The sequence below is a fragment of the Cebus imitator genome, unplaced genomic scaffold (genome assembly GCF_001604975.1).
Source record: "Cebus imitator isolate Cc_AM_T3 unplaced genomic scaffold, Cebus_imitator-1.0 Scaffold59, whole genome shotgun sequence".
NCBI classification, from domain to species: domain Eukaryota; kingdom Metazoa; phylum Chordata; class Mammalia; order Primates; family Cebidae; genus Cebus; species Cebus imitator.
Genome location: NW_016107374.1, coordinates 4,855,791 through 4,881,551, shown reverse-complemented (window position 1 = coordinate 4,881,551; position 25,761 = coordinate 4,855,791). Strand labels below are relative to the sequence as shown.

At 39.1% G+C, this 25,761-nt stretch overlaps 1 protein-coding gene across 3 annotated transcripts in view; it reads left to right on the top strand.

The window, feature by feature from the left end:
* MED13L (mediator complex subunit 13L) overlaps window positions 1–24,600 on the top strand; it is a 307,838-nt gene extending 283,238 nt beyond the window's left edge. For all 3 annotated transcript variants that reach the window (XM_017529524.1, XM_017529525.2, XM_017529526.1), the window contains 11 exons: window positions 184–610; window positions 1,095–1,314; window positions 2,814–3,002; window positions 7,943–8,166; window positions 8,363–8,505; window positions 11,492–11,650; window positions 12,973–13,149; window positions 14,671–14,828; window positions 17,177–17,338; window positions 19,679–19,791; window positions 21,778–24,600. In XM_017529524.1, the coding sequence (XP_017385013.1) occupies window positions 184–610; window positions 1,095–1,314; window positions 2,814–3,002; window positions 7,943–8,166; window positions 8,363–8,505; window positions 11,492–11,650; window positions 12,973–13,149; window positions 14,671–14,828; window positions 17,177–17,338; window positions 19,679–19,791; window positions 21,778–21,910 (2,105 nt within the window). In that variant the 3' untranslated portion in view covers window positions 21,911–24,600. The remainder of the gene's footprint in view (window positions 1–183; window positions 611–1,094; window positions 1,315–2,813; window positions 3,003–7,942; window positions 8,167–8,362; window positions 8,506–11,491; window positions 11,651–12,972; window positions 13,150–14,670; window positions 14,829–17,176; window positions 17,339–19,678; window positions 19,792–21,777) is intronic.
* Window positions 24,601–25,761: the final 1,161 nt, after the last annotated feature.

Here is a 25,761-nt window from a genome sequence, read left to right as displayed (position 1 = left end):
CCATGTGCATCTTCATGTTTGCAGAATACATAAGTATGAGTATGGAGACAGCATTTTGGGTATTGTAATCAGAGTATTGCAGCCTGAAAGCATTATTTTTTATAAGTGACCATTCTAGATTTCTGGTTCAGTCTGACGCTGCAGAATATCACTAAAATCACCTCTTTGCATGTATTCTTTCAGCACCTTATTTAGCCACTCTGCAGCTTGATAGCAGCCTGTTGATACCACCTAAATACCAGACCCCACCAGCAGCAGCACAGGGACAAGCTACGCCTGGGAATGCTGGTCCCTTAGCTCCAAATTCAGGATCAGCAGCTCCCCCAGCTGGCAGTGCGTTTAATCCCACCTCGAATAGTAGTTCTACAAATCCTGCAGCAAGTAGTTCTGCATCTGGTTCCTCTGTGCCACCGGCCTCATCGTCTGCCTCTGCTCCTGGTATTAGCCAGATAAGCACTACCTCTTCTTCAGGATTCAGTGGTAGTGTTGGAGGGCAGAACCCCAGCACTGGGGGCATTTCTACCGATAGAACTCAAGGGAACATAGGCTGTGGCGGAGACACTGACCCTGGGCAGAGCTCCTCTCAGCCCTCACAGGATGGACAAGAGAGGTACGTTACTCACAAATCGAGATGAATGGCTTCAGCTCAGACCCTTTCCCTCTTCTTCTGCACCTTTTTGTCCCTTGACCTCATGATTCTCAATCCTATCAAGTACTCTGCTTCTCTTCTTCTCAGAAGAAAGGGGCAATGGTTGATCTAAAGCTGCAGTGTTAAAAATTTGAGACTTCTTATAAATTATTAACCTACTGTCAACTTAATAACATCTTTGTACAACATAACCATAGAAAAGAAAGGGGAATTTAAAAAGAGATCTCCCGTTTTAGAGGAGTACACTGCCATTTTCCGTCTACCCTTGGTGATATCTGGCATGGTTTGCCTGTATTTTGGTAAGGTGGTACATGTTATTCTTGGGTTTAATCTGTAAACATTCTTTAGGGAGCCTGTGTGCTCTAGAATTGAGCACTTTGTTTTTTTTGTGTGTTGGTGTAATTTGTATTTATTTTGTGCATCTCACAAGTGACACTCTCTCCAGTGTTACAGAAAGGGAGAGAATAGGAATTCCCACGGAGCCCGACTCTGCAGACAGCCATGCCCACCCTCCAGCTGTGGTCATTTACATGGTGGACCCGTTCACGTACTCTTCAGAGGAGGACTCCACTTCTGGGAACTTTTGGCTGTTGAGCTTGATGCGCTGCTACACAGAAATGCTGGATAATTTACCTGAGCATATGAGAAATTCTTTCATTCTCCAGGTTACTGTTTGCAAGTTTATTATTTACTTTTGATGTTGTTACTTTTGTTGTTATGAAAATAAATACAGGGTCATGTTTTTTTTTTTTTTAAAAAAAGGAAGTACAGGTTGATTATTCCCTAACTGAAATACTAGGAACCAGAGTATTTTGGATTTCTGATTTTGGAATATTTGCATATATGTAATGAGATACCTCAGCAGTGGGCCCAAGTCTAAACACAGAATTTATTTATGTTTTATATACACCTATACATTTAATTTGAAGGTAATTTTATACAATATTTTATAATTTTGTGCTTGATACAAAGCTTTGATTAAATTTTGACTGCAACATGTCATATGATGTCTGGTATGGAATTTTCCACTTGTGACGTTTTATTGGCATTCAAAAAGTTTTGGATTTTGGAGCATTTTGGATTTCAGATTTTTGGATTAGGGATGTTCAATCTGTACATGAAAGTATAAAAGAAAAAATAGTCATAATTCCGTCTTCTACATTTAACCACCATTACCATTTTGGTGTATTTCTAGCTTGTTTCTCTATTTTTGTTTACGCAGTTGAGATCATACTTTTAATATAACTTTTAGGTGTTTTCTACCTAATGTTATTCATGAATACATTTTCATGTTATTTAAATTCTTACAAGCAGCATTTTTAATGACTGCACATTTTCTATTACCGTTCTTATATATTTAGCTATTTAATTTGTCTCTCTACTTCTTCACTATTATAAATAAAGCCATGGTACATGTTTATGTATAATCTTATTTTTCACCTTTCAGGTCATTTTTTGACATTGATTCTTAGATGTAGATACTGATAAATGTTGCCAAATTCCATTCCAAAAGAGGTTACACTTATTTAATTTCCTTTCAGTGATGAATGAGTATGCTTATTTTCACTGCACCTTTGACAACTTTATAGTGTAATTATTTTTTTTAAAATTCTATGTAGATGAAAAATAATGCTTTGGATGTTTGGGTTTCATTTTAATGTAACTTTAACTGAAGCTGTCTTGTAAAATTAAGAGATGGAAATTAAAGTTATCAGACTACATTGTTGATAGTTTTCCAATGTTTTGAAGTTTGTATCCTAAATGATTAGGTAATAATTCCAAAAAATGCCATGCATATTGTGTAATTGTAAAAAGGAGAAATATAATAAAATGCAGGCTTTAAAATTTTGGGACCGTGGTAATACCTATAATAAATTGAGATCTTACCTCTAAAATGGGAACATTATAATTTCTAAGCAACAGCATATCTTGACCAGCATAGTCGTACATCTTCCGAAATTGCTGGTGATGCAGAATTTTGTGTCAGTGGAAGGAATTAGGATTTAATTATATTATGTTTGGCATTTATATATTTTAACGCTAAGGTTCCCTCTCCCCATTCAGGTAAGGAATTCATGCCGTTTCCTTTTTCAGCTTTCTTGTAGCATGTAAGATCTCAGTTTCTAGCTTTTTTTTTTCTTTTTCTTTGTATTTGTGTCGTTAGATTGTGCCTTGCCAGTACATGCTGCAGACAATGAAGGATGAGCAAGTTTTCTACATTCAATACTTGAAGTCCATGGCATTTTCAGTGTACTGCCAGTGCAGGCGACCACTGCCTACACAGATCCACATTAAATCTCTCACGGGATTTGGGCCTGCAGCCAGCATTGAGATGACCCTCAAGAACCCTGAGGTGGGTATTGGCAGGATAGAAACTTATAAAATTTATACTAAAATGCAAGCTAGTAGAGTATTTTGTCTAACCCAGAGATTGGTTACTTATTTAGTTGGTTTTCTACCTTGATATAAGAGTTGCTAGGCTTGAGTGTGGTGACTCACACCTATAATCGTAGGACTTTGGAAGGCTGAGGTGGCAGGATGGCTTAAGCCTAGGAGTTTGAGACCATCCTGGGAAGCATACCTGGACCCTGTCTCTACCAAAAATTTTTTAAAAGTTAGCCAGGTGTGCTGTGTGCCTGTAGTCCTGGCTATTTGGGAGGCTGAGGTGGGAGGATCACTTGAGCCCAGGAGTTTGAGGCAGCGATGATCACACAGCCGCTTCAGCCTGGAGAGCAAGACCCTGTCTGAAGGGGGAAAAAAAGAGCTGCCAGGTTTCTTTAACCCTCAGGTTAAAATAGGGGAGATACATCTCTGAACCTTTAATAATTTTTGAGAAAAGAGACAAGCAAACTCTATTTTTTAAACTTAGAACTTGAGACAATAATACATATATCACTTTGAGTTTTTAATGTTTGAATTTTCTAAATTTATTTTCTCTAAGCCAACCTGTGTCTTACGTCAGAAATCCTTTGCCTTTTCCAGCTCTCGTCTGCATCCTGAGACGGCAGTTGTACTTGTGTTTACTCTGCAGGGGTCTCTGATGCACATACTTACAGCACGTTGGTTTCTCCTTTCCTTGCCTCAGTGCTTCTGTATATAAATTAATGCATTTTTGCTGCATCTCTTTAAACCTACTTTCTACAGATATGTGGATCTCAAAGGGAACCAAAGCTAAACATGTTTTAAACAAAAGTTTTGTTTTTCTTAATTGCCTTATCTTGAAGATAGGTATACAGGGCAATGTTTAGAATCTTCAAAGCCTTCAAAAATCAGTTCCCACAGTTTTATTGCATGAAAAATATCCCATTAGTAAAAGCCAGCAAACATCTATTTCCCATAAGAGAGCTTCTTAAAACATCAATTGGTGTTTTTAGTTGGTAATGTTGTTCTGAACAACTCTGTGAAATACTTGCACTTTTATAAGTAAAATGCTTGGAAGTAAAAAATGATGCAAGTAGTTAATACTGTGTTTGTTGTAGCTTGGTTCAGGTCAGCTTAGTCCCAAGAGAGAACAGCTGCTCAGTCGATGACCTACATTCACTCCAGTATTATATAAAATTTCTATTTTAGGCAGTTTTAGTTTAGTTTATTCTTTGAGTTTGAATTTTTCACTTCTATGAGCAGTTCATCTGTTTTCTCTATTAAATTTTTCTAGAATTTAAAAAATAAATGTCTCTACTTGTTTCTTATTTCCAGAAATTATGAATTATTGTTTTTCTAAAGGTTATTATACTTAGGCAGAACACCATCAGGAGCTCGTAAGGTAAAATGAGGCTTAGATTAAAATAAATGGCAAAAAGACTTCAAGTAATATGCTTTTTCTCCATTTTGCTTGGAACAGGAAGAGAGAAACAAATTATTTTACTTTATTAAAAACAAAAGAACCAAATGTGATAAATATTTGCTGAAGTTTCTACATTTTAATCTGCATTAAGGTAATAGTTAGTTGGTCAGTGCTGCCTCTGCCTCAGTCTACAGCTGGAACATTGTGTTTTCATTCAGTAAATATAGTTGAGCATCTGCTGTGTGCCAGGTGCTGTATTAGGTGCTGAAGATACAGGGGTGAACAAAACAGGCCCCTGCTTCATGCAGTTCTCATTCTCTGGGTGGCACAGTTTTATGCAAGTTATCACATGTGAAAGAATGTACTTTATAGTATTTATTTTGCAAGTTTTCAGATAAAACCAGTATCTTGTTTTTCATGGAATATCTTACACAGTTTGGGAATCATATTTAGTGTTTTCAGAAGCTTACATTACATCTAAGATATTTCACATTTTGCCTTTTGTTTTGTAAAAAACAAAAGGCAAGCTTAGCTGGACTTTTTTTTTTTAATAACAGCTTTATTGAGATATAATTCACATATTATGAAATTCTTTTTAAAAATTGTACAGTTAAGCCCAGGTGTGGTGGCTCATGCCCGTAATCCCAGCACTTTGGAAGACAGAGGTGGGCGGGTCACTTGAGGTCAGGAGTTCGAGACCAGCCTGGCCAATGTGGTAAAATCCCATCTCCACCAAAAATATAAAAATTAGCAGGGCATGGTGGCACACGCCAATAATCCCAGCTACTCAGGAGGCTGAGACAGGAGAATCACTTGAACCCAGGACGTGGAGGTTGCATTGAGACAAGATTGTGCCACTGCACTCCAGCCTCGGCAACAGAGGGAGACTCTGTTTCCCCCCCCCAAAAAAAAAGAAAAAGAAAAAAAATGTGCGGTTCGGTGGTTTTTAGTATTTCCACAGAGTTGTATAGTCATTACTACTATCTAATTTTAGAACATTTTCATCAACCCTGAACTACAGTTTCCATTAGCACACACTGCTGATTCCCCACTCCAGTCCCTTGCAACCACTGATCTACTTGTCTCTATGGAGTTGCCTGTTCTGGACATTTCATATAGATAGAATCATACAATATGTGTTTTTCATTTTTCTTTTTTGACAAGGTCTTATTATATCACTCAGGCTAGTCTTGAACTCCTGGCCTCAAGCAGTCCTCCCCCCCCAATTTTTTTTTTTCTTTTTCTTTTAGAGATAAGGTCTCGCTCTGTCACCCAGGGTTGTGTGCAGTGGCATGATCATGGCTTTCTTGCAGCTTCAACGTCCCTGGGCTCAAGTGAGCCTCCTGCCTCAGCCACTGGAGTAGCTGGGGCTACAGGCATTTGCCACTGTGTCTGGCTAAATTTTTTTGGTAGAGATGGGTTTCTTCCATGTTGCCCAGGCTGGTCTTGAGCTCCTTGGCTCAAGCAGTTTGTCTGCCTTGGCCACCCAGAGTGCTGGGATTCCAGGCATGAACCACCTCGCCTGGCCATATGTGATCTTTTATGTCTGGCTTCTTCCATTTAGCATAATGATTTTGAGGTTCATCTATGTCAACATATATCAGTAGTACTTCATTCTTTTTTATGGCTAAATAATATTTCATCATATGGATATACCACATTTTGTTTATTCATTACTTGAGGAACATTTAGGTTGTTTCCACTTTTTGGCACTTGTGAATAATGCTGCTGTGAATATTTGTGCACAAGGTTTTTTGTGGACATAGTTCTTTCTCTTGATAAATGCCTAAGAGTGTAATTTCTGGCCATGTGGCGAGCAGCAAGTTGTTAAGTGTTAGATTAGCTTTGCAACTTTGAGCAAGTCATTGAATATTTCTCAGCCTGAGTTTTGAATCCCTATGATGAATGAATGAATTGGGTTGTATTATTTTCAAAATCTCTTTTAGCTTTAAAACTGTTGTCATTCTGTTACTCCCATCGCTAATGCTGTGTAGTCATTAGGGTCAGCACCTATAGCTTTGGGCTGAGTCCGGCTTGCAGCGTGTACTTGCATGGCCAGCTAGGTAAGAATGATTATTACTTTTTTTTTTTTTTTTTTTTTTTTTTAGACAGGGTCTCGCTCTGTTGTCCAGGCTGGAGTGCAGTGGCATGAACATGGGTCACTGCAGCCTCGACCTTCCAGGCTCAGGTAGTGAGCCTCCCAACTAGCTGGGACTATAGGCAGGCACCGTCATGCTTGGATAATTTTACATTTTTCTTTGTATAGAGAGAGTCTCACTCTGTTGGCCAGGCTGTCTCGAACTCCTGGGCTTCAGTGATCCTCCCACTTCAGACTCTCAAAGTGTTGGGATTACAGACATGAGCCAACACGCTTGGCCAGTGAGTACGTTTTTACAAAAAGGAGAATGCGTGACGCCATCACAGTCTAAACGTTATTCTCTGTTTTTCCTTTAATAGACGTTAACTGACCCCTATTGTAGTTTATTAAATAGTAAGATGTATATGATAGCTGTAAAAAATACGATAATTAAAAATTTTCACAGTTAATCTAAAATATTTATATTAGGTAACAGCTAACGATTTGATTTCTAAAATTACATGCGCAAACCCACATATTAAACTATATATGCACTGAAAAGTAATCGTTAAGTGAACTGCTTAATGACTTTTCAGTAATTAAAAATACATCATTTAACAAGTGTAAGAAGCAAATGTATAGCTAGCGTCCAGAGCCCCTCATGTGACCTTTCCAATCCCTCTAAAGGTAGCCACTGTTCTGACTTCTAACAGTGTAGTTTTGCCTATTTTTGACTTTGATATAAATTTGAATCATCTAGTTTATATTCGTTGACATCTAGCTTCTTTTATTCATTGTTGAGATTCATCTGTTTTGTTGCATATAGTTTTTTCATTCTCATTGCTGTTTAATACTCTGATTCTGTTAACTATATCACAATTTATCTCTTTTACTGTTGATAAGTATTTAGATTATTTTCTGTTTGGAGCTATTGTGATTAATACTGTTGTGAATATTCTTATACCTGCTTTTTGGTAATCATACATGTGCATTTTATTGGGTCAAAGGGTTTATGTGTTTGTTCAGCTTCAGCAGCAGTGTATAAAATTCCTATTGCTCCATATTCTCACCAATATTTTTTTCTTTTTTCTTGTTGACATTCTGGTGGTTGCATAGCATTGTCTCATTGTGGTTTCAATTTCCCACTTGCCTAACAACTGATGAAGTTGGGCCAGTGCACTTTCTGAAATAGTAATTTCTCTTAATAAGGAAATACTGGCTTGATTGAGTTTCCCAGTTTACATGATTTAAACAATCATTTTGTTATGTATCATCAATACTATTTATATATCTAGCACTGGGCAGAAAGAGAGAGAGAAACAATTTATTACCATTACTCCCTGTGGGTCTCCTCACTGTCGTTCTGGGTTTTGTTGTAATCATGTTAAGTTGTATGGCTTTGTACTGATAATGATTTTGGTTTTGATTTCAGCGGCCCAGCCCAATCCAGCTTTACTCCCCTCCCTTTATATTGGCCCCAATCAAAGACAAGCAGACAGAGCTGGGAGAGACGTTTGGTGAGGCGAGCCAGAAATACAATGTGCTCTTCGTGGGCTATTGTCTGTCTCACGACCAGCGCTGGCTTTTGGCTTCCTGCACTGACCTCCATGGGGAATTATTAGAGACCTGCGTTGTAAATATTGCTTTACCAAACAGGTGAGAAGGCTTGGTGTTTATGGTGCATGTAAATTGATACTATACCGTTCCTCAAATATGAATATTTCCAGTTTTCTGTATAGATGAAGTAGGCACAGCGTAGATAGCTTCTTTGGCATTTCTAGTCTTTGTCTTATGAGTGATAACTGATTTATCTAGAGACCCCTTCCCCATCCCCATTTCTTTTTTTCTTAAGGTCACGGAGGAGTAAAGTATCTGCGCGTAAAATTGGACTACAGAAGTTATGGGAATGGTGCATAGGGATTGTCCAAATGACGTCTCTACCCTGGAGAGTTGTAATCGGGCGACTTGGGCGTCTTGGCCATGGGGAGCTTAAAGGTAAGACATTTTTGAAGAAGTGTTTGCAGGAAACAGAGGAAAAGGGCTGAGCTGATGTCATTAACTAAGCTAAGGGAGAACATGTTTAAATTTGTAGTAAGAATTAAGCAGATTCTTAATTCAGTAAGAATTAAGCAATTTCTGATTTTTTTATATGTATAGGATGAATCAGCAGTTTTTAAACTTCTCTTTGAAAACAAAATCATTTATCCAAATAAAATCTTAAATCTTGAACCGCAGTATATAAAACAGAAAAGTAGGAGTTCATTAATATAAAAATGATAGTAAATTGAAATTGCTAACATTTATGTATATATTGAGTCAGTGAGAACAAGAAGTCAGTTTTAAGACCAAAATTTTGTATCAGAGTTTATAGGTGGCAGTTGAAGTCATATAAGAACAACCTTCAGTTTGTATGTTTAGTGGTTGAGGATGAGTTTTGCGTTTCTTTAGGTTTTTTTGGTGGCACAGTAGCAAAGAAGTACTGTTTCTTAGGGGACAAGTAGTTGCCAGTAGAAGCAGTCTTCATTCACATTGCTACTGTTTGATACTCTTTAGCCTGGAAGCTTAAAAGAGCAGATTTTTGAAGTTCAGTCGCCAACTACCAGTGCTTATATTCTTCATCATAAATGTAACTGTCGGTTAGGAAGCACTGAAAGTAACACAGCTGACCACCAGCAGCTGCCTTGCCTGGCACTGAGCCCAGCTCATTTACTATCTGAGTGTAGCTACTTGTACAGTTTTATGTGAGTAGTATGAATAAGCCTAGATTATTTTTAAAGCCTTATTAATTAATGACACATTTATAAGAAGTCCAATATATGCATTCAGATGGGAGAAGTTTTTTTTTTCTAAGGTCTGTACGAAAGAAATGCTTATATCACAAATTAGCGCGGTGGCTTCCTGCATGCAAATACACTAGAGCAGAGCCAGCAGAGTTTCTTTGTAAAAGGCCAGATAGTAAATATTTTCAGCTTTGCAGGCCAGATGGTTGCTGTTGCGACTACTCAGCTCTGCCATTGTAACGTCAAAGCGGCTTTAGACAATACCTAAATGAGTGTGGATGTCTGTGTTTTAATAAAACTTTATTTACAAAAACAGATGGGAGGCAGGATTTGGCCTGTGGATCACAGTTTGCTGACCCCTGCATTAGACCATGTACATTATTTCTTTACAGGAAATTGATGTCAGGTATTTGGAAAACCCCTAAAAGAAAACCACTGGTACAGATATAACTTGCACTGCAGGAGATGGCCAAGTGTAACTCACTTCCTATAGTGAGGCTAAATCTGGTATCAGATTTTCAGATTTTAACAGCAGTTTATACAAATATTACATCATGTGTATTAAGTAAATGTTTTATTTGGCATTTGTAGTTTTTTTTTTAGCAATAAGTTGTACTGTAGACAAATAGACCTCTTTCATTTTTTAAGGAGTATCATAATGAATCTTGTATCTAGAGCCTGGAGGTCTAATACATTAGGGGATTCGTCATTTCATTTCTGTCAGAATTTCTGTCTTCCTCCCCAGTCTGCTTTTTTAGTCAATCTTATTTCTTAAAGGCTTTGAGCTATTCTTAACCCTTGGGAAAAGTCAGACTATAATAGGAAAGAAGGAGGAGGATAAAAATATAGAGTAGTAGTCTAGTCACTTGGTATTTTGGAAAATTATTAAGGCCATCTCCTTTCCTTGTATGATTTTTATAAGAGGCACATTCTTCTTCCTTATCTCTTAGTGGAAAGGAATATGTGACTGGAAGAGCCCATCAAAAGATTGAAAGAAAATGTATGTTCAGGAATAAAAACACGGGAAGAACCTAGTGTACAGGAAATCTGTTTACTAATCTACAGCTCCTTCCTTTGGGGATTCAAGGTCTGTGCCACGCAGCATCTCCATGGGACAGTGTGCGACAGGAGCCTTAGGTTTCAGAGTCAGCTTTGTGAATAATTTGTTTCTTATCTCCAGAGTGTTTATGATGAAATAACACGCTGTCTTTTCTTTCTTACTTGGTTTGAAATAATGGAGCTCACATCTGTGATTTGCTGTCGCTTTAAAACACACGTTCTTTAGTTCCTGGCCACTTTTATTTCAGCCATTTCAGCGTGAGGTTCGTTAGGAATATGGAAACATTTGTCCATTCACTTGCTCTCTAAGGGGAGAAATAGCAGCTTATTTGGGGAAGAGAAAATATGTGGAGGTAGAGCAGCCTGCATTGGTGTAGCATTTCATGAGCAAGACGGGATCTGAGAGCGGGGTGCTGCGTAGGAATGGCGTATACTTCATGTGTGTGAGGGAGGTCAGAAGAGGGGACCAAGTGCTTTTCACTTCCCAGAGTAACATAATCCTCAATTGTGCTCCAATTAGGTATAATGCTTTTGTTTGGAGGCAATAAACAAGCATTAGAAAACGAATGGCAAGTTTTTAATGTGCGTTATTAGTATGCATCATTCGGAGCACTTCACTCACTCATTGTGAGCTAAGAACTATTTCTCTTCATTTCTGCTGCTGCTCGCCTTTCATGGAAACAACTAACCTACAACAATAAACAAAACTGAGCTTTACCTCCACCCACCAGTGCTCTCCTCCACAGAAACGTACTGATGGGGCCGTGAAAGAATCAGACCTTGAGAAGGAGCAGAAAGGATAGGACAGCTAACGCTGCCATCATTATGGGAAAGCACTCTTAAGTGTCTAAATCTGGTCTAGGTAGATTAGACTGGATTAGTGCTGGACTCTCAAAGGTCATTTCAGACATGACTTCAGTCTACAGAATAGCAGGCCTTTGTTCCTTTGTTAACAAAGTGTAATAGAAGTCAAGGAACATTCTCTTTATAGCAAGAAGGGGAACTATGGCTATGTAAAGGCGTAATTCCCTTTAGGGCCCAACCTTGGAAATTCAATTACCAGGCAGAACTGCTAAAAAGCTCAAATCTCCCATCAGCATGAATTTCTAAAGACTGTATATGACTGCAATATTTGATTTCAGATTGGAGTATCCTCCTTGGAGAATGTTCACTACAGACAATCAGCAAACAGCTCAAGGATGTGTGCCGGATGTGTGGAATCTCTGCCGCAGACTCTCCTTCTATCCTTAGTGCCTGCCTGGTTGCCATGGAGCCCCAGGGGTCCTTTGTAGTGATGCCAGGTACATTTCTTCTTGTCAGTTTCATTAATTACATAACACATCCATTCAGTCCGCTCAAATTTAAGTCCACAGACAAGTGTAGACTCTATCTTCATTATATCTCTGTAGGAGAAGGTTTTGTTTGGGACTTAAAAGATGGAAAACATTTGATCCCTTCCAGGAGGAGTGGTTTGTGATTATATCATGTTTGTTGACCATAGCTTGGGAGAGAGACCAAGTTCTGAATATAACTGAGAGCTCAGAGGGTCATGGATAATGACTATTACCTGACCCTAGTTTGTTAGTATGTGAGAAGATCGGCCTCCAAAGAACTGCTAAAGTAGACACCAGCAAGATGCATATTTGACTGTCCTTTTGAAGACATGCATTTGGCAGAATCTCACAGCAGTCTTGAAGGGATATTTATATTTAGAGTGTCTCTGATATGGTTGAAGATGAAGGGTCAGACAAACAAGGATAAAGCATTCAGTGCAGTACCTGGTACACAGTAAGCTTTCAATAGATTTAGGTGTCATTTGTGGATGTCCAAAACATGTGGCCACAGAATTTCTTCAGAATCTGGCTGGTTCTTGAAAACCAGCAACTAAGCTATTTTATACTTTCATAACCTACCTTTACCATCCATATATTTCTTGGATCAAATGGGAGACTATGTTCACTTATCCCTTGTAAAGTCAATTGTATTGTATTGTGAGAATGGGGTTACTTGTCATTAATCCAGTGAGAGACAGATGTCCTCATTAGACCAGAGGTTACCTCTGTTGCCTCTGCCACTTGGGCAGTTACACAACTTCTATGCGCTTTTGTCCTCGTCTATAAATGGGGATCATAGTTCCTGCCTTCAGATGCTGTGATGATCAAATGAGATGACTTGAACGAAGAGTTTAGCACAAATGCTGGCATGTAGTAAGCATTCAGTAAGTGTTTTAACATATATTGGTTTTATGGTACTGTTTCTATAGGATTGTTACCATTTAGAACAGTACTTTATATTGTGAACAACCAGAGGAAGAAAGAAAGTAGGGGGTTTATTTTTAGAAATACTTCTTCCGTAAGTAATTAAAACATCTGGTAGACTTGATCCAATTTTATCTTAACCTTTTCAGTGTGAAATGAAACTCAGGTTATCATAGCTATGTGCTCTGAGTCCATTTGTTGGAAGATATTTAAACAGTTGGGCTCAACTTGGAATGTGTATTTATCATGGCATTTTCATCAGACTCATACCGCTCCAGATCAGGCCCTCTGAAAAAATCTTTTCTGGGGTTGTTCATTGCTACACAAAGGGAATTGACAACATTCTTGTATTTTTTACTTTAAAGATGCTGTCACAATGGGCTCTGTTTTTGGCCGAAGTACTGCACTGAACATGCAGTCGTCTCAGCTCAACACCCCGCAAGATGCTTCTTGTACACACATCTTGGTGTTCCCAACATCTTCAACCATCCAGGTGGCTCCAGCCAACTACCCCAATGAAGATGGGTTTAGCCCCAACAATGGTGAGTACAAGACCTGTATGCATAGTGCTCACCTTCGTGCAGGACAGAGCCAGAGTATGGAATCACTGGGCTGCTGTATGGTTTTTGTGTGTGTGTATGTGTGTTATAATAAACAATCAGGAACTATGAAGAAGGGATAGAAGGTTTGAGAATCTTTTTGGTCTTTAAGCTTTAATTTGTTAACACAATTATCAAGATCAAATAAATACTTTCCTCTCTTGGGTAATTAACTTTCTTCTGTTTTTCATTAAAGGCAAAAAAATAATATGTGCCTGGCAGTGTTCTGTACTTGGGTGCCACTTGTTCAATAAATATTTGATGATCTGATTTGAAATGTATGAAGTACTAAGCAATATGAAGAGAGCACTTTCCTTTAGCTAGATTCATTGGGAATCTAATTTGCTATAGAGAAACTCTTTATTTGATTATTCTTAATGGAAATTTTTGGTTTGAATATCTGTTAAGGCATTTGTTTAAAAAAATGATTATTTATAAACTATAAAACGCTCAATATTATGCATCCATTTGCATTGTTTTTGAAGAAATTGTAACAGCTACCAATGTTTGCTTAAGGTAAATGGAATACAGAAAAGGATACCAAATTTTATATCTGGTATGATTACAATGGAATAGCGAATATATGAGAAAGTAAAAGAATTATAGAAAAAAATGGTCATGGTGATTGGATTTTACATGATGGTTTTCACTTTTTATACTTTTCTTTACAAATTTTCTGCTGTGAGTGTACCTTACTTTTATAATGTTGGGGAGGATTTCTTAATGAAAACATTGTGCCGGGTGCAGTGGCTCACACCTGTAATCCTAGCACTTTGGGAGGCCAAGGCAGGCGCATCACTTGAGGTCAGGAGTTTGAGACCAGCCTGGCCAACATGGTGAAACCCTGTCTCTGTGAAAAATACAAAAATTAGCTGGAAATTGCTTGTACCTGGGAGGCAGAGGTTGCAGTGAGCCGAGATTGTGCCATTGCACTCCATCCTGGGCAACAGAGCAAGACTTAGTCTCAAAAAAAGAAAAGAAAAGAAAACATTGTGCTTTGATCTGCTTTTGGAATAAGTCTCCATTTTCCGGGCAAGTTCACACCTGTTAACATGCATTCATTCAGCCGCTGGTATTTTAGATGCTAATTGGATACATAGATGGAGTCTACTGTGTTTTTGCATGGTGTCAACTTTAACGATTAAATTGCTGCTTTAGCTTTTTTTTTTTTTAACCATGTTTTTATGTGCCTTTGGAGGCTACATAGAGTGTAGGTTTTTATGTCATATTCTTTATTGCATTCTGTTAATACTTTATGTAAGGAGATCACTGGAGAGAGTACAAAAGAATAATTTGTAATAGCTTGCACCCAGTAGGTCTTCATTGAATCTTACTAAGTTGCTAACAATGTGTGTGAATAATAGCCATATGCTAACAAAACATGACATAGGTTAAGTGGGATTATTATGATATTAATGGACTATCTTTTTAATTTCTGTGCTTTTTTCTCCCCCTTCCCTCTAGATGATATGTTTGTTGACCTTCCATTCCCAGATGATATGGACAATGATATTGGCATATTAATGACTGGGAACCTCCATTCCTCTCCCAACTCCTCCCCAGTCCCCTCCCCAGGCTCTCCTTCTGGAATTGGTGTGGGCTCTCACTTCCAGCATAGTCGGGTAAGGATGATTTGGAGTACTTTGTTTAAGGCAACTACAGCCTTCAGGAAGATAATCCTCTTGACAGCCGATCGTCCTGTTCCTGTGTGCACATTTCTTAATGGTCTGGGTCCTTGGGACAAGAGAAATAAGTGTGGGAAACTGACTATAGTTCCATATTGAATAGAAGGCAGGAATTTGAAAGAAATGTGTTATTATTTCTGATGAATAAGTTTTATCAGACGAATAGTCCTATTACAGATGCAAGGGTTCTTATGCGTTGTTTTCTTAGCAAAAATGAGTTCTAGTTGCTTGCTACTTCCCAGGGTTTTTTTGTTTTTATTTTTTGCCAAATAGTGGCTTTTAAGAGATTAGTACAGCAGTAGTACTTATTCAATATGCAGAGTAACTGTGCTGATTGAAGAACACATTGTTGGTGATGGCTTCTTCTGAAAGCCATACTTTTTGCGTGTCCTGGCTTAGTCACTTTGCAGCCCTCTTCTTTCTAGCTGACCTGCAGGAATGGCAAGAGCCGTCAGGAGATTGATTTTACAGATGTGTCCAGGTTAATGCCAGAGTATTAAGGAAAAAACCAGAGCTTACATCTGGTTTCATCTTTAAATGTCTCAGGGATATTGGAGGGGGATGAACAGGAGATTTCAGAGTTAGAGGGATCTGCCATAGCTTGTGGTAACTTTGCTTCACAGTGAGATGATTCCTGCTGCACCATTGTATTATACTGTTTATTTAAAATGCTATGAGATTGAGAGGTTAAGACTTAGAAAAATAGCTACGCCTGGTATCTTAGCCTGAACAAGTATAAGCAACCCTGCTCACACTCATTTATTTAGACACAAAGATGGACGTAAAGTGTCTAAGTTTCCATCGGTGGCACTTTTATTTCCAGCACTGACTTTATTAGACAATGGAGAGAAAGAAGGTTTAAAGCTTAGGTTAGTCACAGAGCAGGTGAAACCAGAGGAGGGCAACAAGGACTGTTCCCATGTTACACCTGCCCTTGTCACCCTCCTCTGGAAGAAAGGGATTTTAAATGTCTTCGTTTCCTTTGCAGTTACTTACCAGTTAATGACAATTTGTTCATGGGAAATGGTGATGGGAATGAAAAACACAAATTTTACATTGTCTATTCTTAAAAAGTTAGTCTTTAACTCAACGTCATGGTTTAAACAGTGCTGTTCTGAAGCTAGTCAGGTGGCCTTTTTCAGTCCTGAGCACCTGCACCCAGGTGACCTCCAAGAGGCTTTCAGCATTTCCTTTTTCTGAACCCTTAAACATTCTTTGATACCAGTTAAGACATTACAGCAGGGAAAAGAATGCATTCAAAGTGGAAGTAGATTTTTATTTTTTAACTGACTCAGAATTGATACAGCTTGATGCAGTAGCTGCAGATTATTTTTTCCTCTAAACAGAAGGGTTTCTTTGTTTTGTTTTGAGACATAGTCTCACTCTGTTCCCCAAGCTAGAGTGCGATCTCGGCTCACTGAAATCTCCACCTCCTGGGTTCAAGTGATTCTCCTGCCTCACAGCCTCTGAGTAGCTTGGGATTATAGGCGTGCGCCACCATGCCCAGCTAATTTTTGTATTTTCAGTAGAGACGGGGTTTCACCATGTTGGTCAGGCAGGTCTTGAACTCCTGACCTCAAGGGATCTTCCTGCCTTGGACTCCCAAAGTGCTGGAATTACAGGTGTGAGCCACTGCACCCAGCTTAAACAGAGACTTTTATAAACAAATGGATTACTTATTGCTTGCATGAAAGGTACATTTTCAATTGTTGAAGCTAGCCAAAAGAATTAAAGATAAGGAAAATGTCAGTTGCAGCAAAACGTAGTGAGCTTCTTCGAGGAGTCTCTTATGAAGGGGAATGCTGCAAATGAAAACATCACTTCTCCATGAGCAGATCTGGCACTTCTGGCAGCTCAGGAACATTTGTGCTGTGCACATACTGGTGTCATGTCCTGGTCAGGCAGGTGCGCTCATGTGACTTTAGTTGCTGGTGAAAGAGCACGTGAGTGTGGTAGAGCCTTCAGCTGTCAGAGATTGTGATTTTTCCATTTTAGTTGTTACATAATAATGCCATGGAATAGCTCTTACATCCTGTAGAAAAGAAACTCAAGCAAATAAACCTGTACTTACTTGACCGAGGCTGTCAGTTTTGCTAGTATCTTGTCTATGTGTGCAGCAAAGATGATGCTGGCCCTATTTACCTTTCTCAGTCACCTGTTGTTTTTGGTGAGATGCTGCCACAAAGGGTATCATTCACTGCAGTGTGCAGAGTGAACTCACGAAAGTTCATCTTTCAAGCTTTAAGATAAATGCTGATCATGGTTTTGGGATTTTTATTTTTCAGAGCCAAGGTGAGCGTCTTCTTTCTAGAGAAGCACCAGAGGAGCTAAAGCAGCAGCCCCTGGCCCTTGGGTATTTTGTATCAACTGCCAAAGCTGAGAATCTTCCCCAGTGGTTTTGGTCGTCATGTCCCCAGGCTCAAAACCAGTGCCCTCTCTTCTTAAAGGTTGGTTTGGTGTCATATTGGAAATTTGCAAGGAACGTGTGATTTATGCTTAAATTTAATTTTGGATAGAAATTTCACTCTTAGGCACCATAAACTTAACTCTGTTCCTTTTTTCTTTTGTATATACTTAGACTCTGAGGAAATTTTAATTACAGTTGTAAGTAGAGAGTAGAATTTAGGAGGACACTAAACCATGTCACAAAGAAATGAGTCACATTAGCCCGTGGAGGAGACTGGGGGGCCCAGAGGGTAAATCTAGGATGGACGCATGGGGTTTGATGTAGTGGTGTTTATCCACGTCTGTATTGCATCACTATCAGTAAAGGTAAGCCTGTGTTGAAGGTGTAGTAACTAGCTGTCTTCTTTCTCCCTTGCCATGGACTGTTCACCTTCTTCATTAGAGAAGGGTAAGGGTCAGGTATAAACATCACACATCTACACTTGCTCCTTCCTATATATTTCTTGGAACCTTTTAATCCCAAGTTTAAGTGTTAAAAACAAAAGATTCCCTACTTGCAGTTTGTGGTAAACGGCAACAACAATACCTAGAATGAAGTCCATTTCTTGCCCACAGATTGAAAAAAATATAAAGATTTGGCAGCATACTGTGTTGGCACAGATACGGGGAGGGGGCCCTGGTATTGGTGGGATTGCTGAATGATGCAGCCCTACACATTTTCCTTTTAGGGCAGCAATCCCATCTCTAAGGAATAGTCCAAAAGTTCTTTGCCAAAACAGAAAGTGACGTATGTGAAAGACTAGAGAGAACCTAAATGCCCACCAGTAAGGGCCTGATTGAATCAACTGTGGTGCGTCCGGACAGTGAAATAGTAATCATCTGTAACAAAATGGGGAATATTTCTATATAATCATTCTGTGGAGTAGAGGTTGCCATGGAGTAATCTACAAGATACACATATTCACACACATATACACATACACACATAGCTGCTTATCTTTTCAAAAAGAAATGATGGGAATTAAACCAAAAACTTAGAGTGAAGCAATGTTCTTTTCCTAATGACTTTAACATACTATTATAAAACCACAGAAGGTATCTAAAAATGCATGTATTTTTTATTTTGAATTAGAATTATCAGTATAGGCACAGATTTATTTCTTCTCTGTAAAAAAGTATACACATTTTGTTAGCTCTGTCTGCTGAAAAAAGCTTAGCAGCAATAAATACCTCTGTTGCCACAATTGTGGTTCCTACATACCGTTGTCACTTAAAGGAACTATGGTTCTTTGAAGAGATGACTAATTCCAGGTATGAAGCAGGAAGTAATCACAACGAACCTGGGGCATCTTGTCATACCTAAAAGCAAGAAAGTTACCAAAGATGATTATGGTCACATCAGGGCCTCAGGAGCCATCTTAAAGGGCAGTCCTATTGGCCAGGGATGGAATGATGGGTGTAGTGTGCCGGTACCGCCTGAACCCAGTGTTGAATCCTGTTACTTCAAGTGGGACAGTAGACAGTACGTGCCTTTAATCATTTGTCACATTTAGATCACGATTTTAGTAAACCAAATATAAAAAGACATTTTTTGAGATAACAAGGGAGCTTTATCTTCCTCATTATCCTACAGATTAGGTGATAATATTAAGGAATCATTGTTAATTTATATTGTGTATGATAATTACTCTTAAGTTTAAAGGTCCTTATGTGAGATATCTACTGACTTTTTTATAAGCAAAATGATACAATGTTTGATTTTTGTTTGTTTGTTTTGTTTTTGTTTTGTTTTTTTTTTTGAGACAGAGGCTTGCTCTCTTGTCCAGGCTAGAGTGCAGTGGTGCAGTCACAGGCCACTGCATCCTCATCCCGGGCTCAAGCAATCTTCTGGCTTCAGGCTTCTGAGTAGCTGGGACTACAGGCATGCACCACCATGCCCAGCTAATTTTTTTTTAATGTTTTGTTGAGATGCTAATATTTGGGTTTTGTTTAAAATAATTTTGCTAATGTTTTAATGTTCATTGAGATGCTAATATTTGGGTTTTGTTTAAAATCAGAAAATGAAAATAGAAAAGTGGTGAATATTGATAATTGTTGCATCTTGGTGATACCAATTCACGGGACCTTATTATATATTATTTTTGTGTGTACTAGACTATTTCCATTGAAGAAACAAAATATAGTTGACAAAATATAGACTCAAAAAGTTTGCTTTTTTTCCCCCAATGCTAGAATAAGAAGTTGGGATTACTTTGGGGGTTACTGAGCAGCTTCAAAGTTTTAGACTCGTTGAAACCCTGACTTCCGGCAGACAGGGCCCCCTCGCTTCTGCACCGTGATTGTCTAGACCAGAGAGGTAACTCTCTTTGTTTTTTCACCAGGCTTCGCTGCATCACCACATTTCAGTAGCACAGACAGATGAACTTCTGCCTGCCAGGAATTCTCAGCGGGTTCCACACCCTCTTGACTCCAAAACTACGTCTGATGTTTTAAGGTAGATACCAACCTAGGCAACATAGCAGTGCAATTTGAAACAATATTCCTTTACTCTTATCTTTCCAAGGTGTTTTAATTTAAGTGTGGTATTCACAGAAAAGATGCTGGCGTTTGTGCAGTGAAACAGTGTCTGATCAGTCAGTGAGACCTGCAGCCCCCATAGATGCATGGGACAGGCCGTGGATCACATTTGATTCCGTTAGGCGGTGATAGGCAAGTACAGTTGCCTTCTTTGCTTCCCGTTCAGAGAAGGCACTTCGTGGTGGTGAAAAGAGGTCAGATTTAGGGATAATTAGAAGGCAGTGTCTGGAACTTTTAAAGCATTTCATAATTGAAAATGTTTTTTTATCCTTCCTGAGGTAGAGTATGTGATTAAAAAAAAATGGACTAGAACATAAATTACACAGTTGGGAAATGCACCCCAGATGTGTTTATTAATTCCCTTGAAGTTTGGCAAGCCACAGACATTCTTCATATAACTTGAGAAAATATGCAAGCCTTTTCTTATGTTTTCGAATTCTTAAATGATTAGGAAATTATAGGAAACTATACATTATAGATTAATGTATAATTATGGATAAAAATCAAGAACCTGATCAACATGAATTTGGCTTCCAGGCCCCCTAGAGCAGGGACCCCCAACTCTCAGTCTATGCCTTGTTAGGAACCAGGCCGCACAGTGTGAGGTAAGCAGAGGTGAGCTAGCATTACAGCCTGTGCTGCGCCTCCTTTCAATCAGCAGCGGCATTAGATTCTCATAGGGGCACGAACCCTGTCGTGAACTGCACATTCGAGGGATCTAGGTTGTGCACTCCTTGTGAGACTGTAATGCCTGATGATCTAAGGTGAACAGTTTCATTCTGAAACCATCCCACAAAACTGGTCCCTGGTGCCAAAAAAGGTTGGATGGAGACTCCTGCCCTGGAGGAACACTGTCCAATAGAAATACAATGTGAACCTCAGATCTAATTGAAGTTTTTTTTTTTTTTTTTTTTTTGACAGAGTCTCGCTCTGTCGCCTGGCTCTAGGCTGAGTACAGTGGTGCAATCTCGGCTCACTGCAACCTCCGCCTCCCAGGTTCAAGCAATTCTTCTGCCTTAGCCTCCCGAGTAGCTGGGACTACAGGTGCACGCCACCATGCCCAGCTAATTTTTGTATTTTTTTTAGTAGAAACAGGGTTTCACCATGTTTGCCAGGTTGGTCTCAGTCTCTTGACCTCATGATCTGCCCTACTAGTAACATTAAAATAGTAAAAAGAAGCTGATTGAAGTTAATTTTAGTAATGTATTTTACTTAACTCAATATATTCAAAATGTTATTTCAACATGTAACAATATAAAAATATCCATGAGATATTTCACATGCTTTTCTTGTTTTCTTTTATTTTTATTTCTTTGAGATAGAGTCTTGCTCTATCACCAGGCTAGAGTGCAGTGGCAGGATCTCACTGCAACTTTAGCCTCTGGGTTCAAGCGATTCTCTTGCCTCAGCCTCTCGAGTAACTGGGACTATAGGCTTGCACCACTGCGCCTGACTAATTTTTCTATTTTTCATACAGATGGATGGGGTATCACCATGTTGCTCACCTGGTCTTGGGCCTCTGACCTCAGGTGATCCACTCACCTCAGCCTCCCAAAGTTGCGGGGATTACCGGCGTGAGCCACTGCACCCAGCCCTTTTACAAGCTTTGAAAAATACCAAGCGTTTGAGCCCCCGTTCCTACTGTTACTTGCAGTCTGTGCAAGTTCTGACTGGCCTCATTGGCAGAGCTCAGTGGCCACATGTGGCTGGTGGCTACTGTACTAGGTAATCCAGGTCTAGAAGGAAGGAGGAACATGAGAGAAAGGACAAGGGAAGGAGCCTGGGGCAAGTTAGAGGATGCCTTTGAGACCTCCTTCCTGCTAAGATCTGGAGTGTGCTAGAATCTGAGAACCAGTCTTCCCTCTTGAGGCTCATGCCCCGGTCTGTGTGTTCTCTTTGGCAGGTTTGTTTTGGAGCAGTACAATGCCCTGTCCTGGCTCACGTGCAATCCGGCCACCCAGGACCGTACTTCCTGCCTTCCCGTCCACTTTGTGGTGCTCACTCAGTTGTACAATGCCATCATGAATATACTTTAATTGGAAAAGCACTTGTTCTCTCTGGCTCAGTTCCTTCTCCCTGCAACCTCAGTCCAAGGAAACTGCTACACTGCAAATACCCCACATCCTTTTCTTCAGACCACTCTCCACAGTCCTGCACTGTGATTCCTTCTCAGCAGGCACATGCCAGTTCTGCAGTGTTCATTACCAGAGGGACTCCTTGACACTTCTCTCATGGACCTGGAAACTTCCATAAGTGGTGACTTTCAGCCAGTGCGATGGTGTGTGTAGCCCCCAACCACTGGTCCACAGGAAGTGGTGGTGGTTCGTGGCTTTTCAGCAGGAAACAGAAGAGACAGTGTCCTTTTGCACAAGAGTCTGTGTTTTCAGCCTCTGTATACAATTGAGGGCAGTCTAGCCCTTTGGATGAAATCCTATAGTTACTGGTATATGGCCTGTGGGTGACCTGAACTCCATAATCTGGGACTTTTAAAAAATAAGAACCAGCTCAAGTACATGGTTTCATACTGGGGCTTCTGTCTCCCTAGTGCTCCCATCCAGATTGGCATGAGTGCTCTGGTTGACTTCAAACCTGTGTGTCAATGCAGAAGGTCTGGAGACAGCTTCATTTTGATTATTTATTTTAATTTGTTTTGTTATATGGTTTTCGTGACTTTATTTTTTTAATTCACAAGGACCAGGTACAGTAGCTGAAACCCAATTCAGATCCACCATAGGATTCTTTGACTACATACCTCTGTCCTAGAAGCCGGAAAAGGAGTAAAATCACGTTGGGGAGATCATGCCTAAAAGTAATATATTCAGAACCACCCAGCAGTAGGTTTTGTTAACAACAAACCGGGTTTTAAAAGTTCTGCCATGTTAAGTGGCCAGCGTTTCATGAAGGATAACATTTTTATACAGAAGGCAGTGAAGCTCAGCTCAGAGCCATGGAGGCAAGTACCTTAATTAGTTTTATATAGTCACAACGGAAATATATTTTCTAGTGAATTCTTATTGAAAGCCAGGTCTCTCCTCTCATTAGATCAAAAGGGACTTATGTACATATAACAATCGAAAGTGTTTGCTCATGAAATCAGTTATAAATATGGTGAATTTTTTCTGGACCATAGGAATATTATTTCAAAGAAATATTACAACTTAACCATTAAATTAGTACTTGAAGTTGAGCCTTTGTGGTGGGACTTTTTAAAAAAAAATGCCTTTTTAAAGCATTAATGGCTAATTGAAGTATTTTATGACTCCTCATTCCTGGCCCAGAGGGTTGTCTTTGAAACCCTGTTTCTAACCCTTGTGTTGTGTGTTTCTGTGTGAGGGCAGTGGGCGTGTACTGGCCTCCCGGGAGCCACTGTGACCAGGCCTTTGAGCTCTTGTCATCTGTGGAGAGAATCATGCAAATTTTAAAAGTTCTTCCAAGAGACTTCCATGTCCTGGTTATTAACAAAAAAGGAAAAATGTAATAATTGATATGATTTTGTAAAAGTATTTTTCTTGAAATAATCTAAAGTTTAAAACATTATATTAAAAAAAAAAAAGTTGTGTGGTGGGAATGTGAAAGCAGAGAAATAACTTGTAAATGGATAATTTTGTTCTCTGTACCACCAATTGAAGGGGGGGTTGACTTTCGCAATGTATAGGATAAAAAAATCTGATATATCAACCATTTGTATCTAATGTGTACAGTGTAAAATTGACTTTAAAAATATTGCAGTGCTATTTTTTCTTAATCAGAAAGGAAAATTCTCAAGGCCTTTTGAAGAGCATAAGATGATGAAGATTGTAAACTTGTATAAAATTATCTTGGTGAGAAGACAAATTGTAAAGTAGATATTTGTAATCTTTTACCACTTTGGGGTTGCTTTTTTCCCGGAATTCATCAGAACTTTGAGTTTTTTTTTAAATGGGCTGTTTTTAATGCAGGGGCTTTTCTTCCCTAGAAACCCAATTCTAAGCAGAAAAAGAAAAAAAAAACACAAAAAATAAAAAACCCCTACAAAAAACTTAAAAAAAAATGGCAGCAAAGGGTAGTTTTCATCTGGTGTCTTTTATTTAAGTTTTTTAAGTTAAGAAAAGCTGGTGACATATTTATACGTTTTTGTGCAAAAATAAATGAATGGCAATAGATTTTAAAAAATCTTATTATGTACTTCTGTGTGAAAAAGTCTGTATATTTCCCTTAAATATGCATTATTTTACTTGTGAGTTTTTTACTGAATTAATCTGAAATGTACAAGCCCTGGATTTGCTACAGAGTGAGAAGTTATTTTATTTTTTTTTATTTTTAATTTTGGAAATTCTGCAGAAATCAGAACTCTTACCATGGTTTGAACAAAAAAGGGGAAGTGGGGAGGGGAGAAGGGTGGGATCGTCCAGCATGCTTGTATGTATATTTCAGAACCTTTTTTAAATGTAAAAGCTGTACATTTCTGGGAAGTTCTGAATTTCTTTTGTTTCCTTTTTTCCTTCAAGCATTTTGCAGTGAGCTTCTTTTATATATAGCAAACAATTTGAAAGAATACAAAAATATGTGAAGTTCATTTAAAAAAATAACTACAGTATAGCGCTGGTACAGTACACTAAAAGACTTTGATAAAAAGAAACAATACTAAAAGGCCTCCATTTTAAATGTCATTCATATATACCTTGTGGATGAGAGCTATATACTTTTACACACTTTTTTAGAGGAATAAATTATTGAATTACTGAAACTTTGAGTGGCTTTTTTCCCTTCCCATCTTGCCTTTGCATAAAATTATCTACACCTGTTCAAGAGGTGTGTGCATATGGACTGAATCGCTCTAGACCAGCGGCCAGGCTCTACCTGCCAGTCAGTGAAACGGATGTAGAATTTTACTCCCCTGATCACCCCCAACAGCTGTTTGGAAATGGTATTCTCATACTCCAGGTCACAAGTCCATACCTCCATCAGTTTTTAGATGCTAACACACACAACACTGAATCAACTGTTGTGAGTCGATGAGATGTAAGGGTGTCTCTCAGCTGTGAGATTGTGGTCAATCCTAGCACAAATGACAAATCCATGTTTATATTCTACCACCTCTCTCTTCACAGTCTCGGTTTCTTTTAGATGTCTCTTAGAAATGACAGATACATCTCTCTTTGCTGTTTTCCTGATTCACAGGCTGCCGACAGGAGTCTGGCATCTGATACACCACACACACATCCCTGTTGGCTGCACACCATCTACCATGCTGTTCCCTTCTTGGGTCCATCAGCTAGGAAAGGCCGCATGTTCTAGCAGGAGTTGCGAGGGTATACTTCGCATTCTGCCCTTGCAAAATCTCTCATTAAAAATGGTTAAACCCCAGGACTTGGCAAAGCTTACAATAATAAAAATTTGAATAGTTGGAAAGGCCTTGCTTTTAATCTCCCCTCATCGTTTTAGAAATATACGTTGTTCTGAAGCTAACATTATCAGAATGCAGAAGCAAAGCTATTGAGACAGCTCAGCCTGTTATTTCATCTGCAAATTGCATGAGAAATGCTTTGCAAATTAAAAGGCTTGTATCCATGTTACAGTTGCACTGTTGAAGAAAGGCTGAGAAAAGTGAGGCCAAATTTTTGCTAAAAGATAATAGTGATCCCATCCAGTTACTGCCTTAGAGTCTCGCTCCGTTGCCAGACTGAAGTGCAGTGGAGCGATCTTGGCTCACTGCAACCTCTGCCTCCAGGTTCAAGCCATTCTCCTGCGTCAGTCTCCCTCGTAGCTGGGATTACAGGCACGCCCCACCATGCCCAGCTAAGTTTTGTATTTTTAGTAGAGACGGGGTTTCACCATGTTGGCCAGGATGGTCTCGATCTCTTGATCTTGTGATCCACCCGCCTCTGCCTCCCAAAGCGTTGAGATT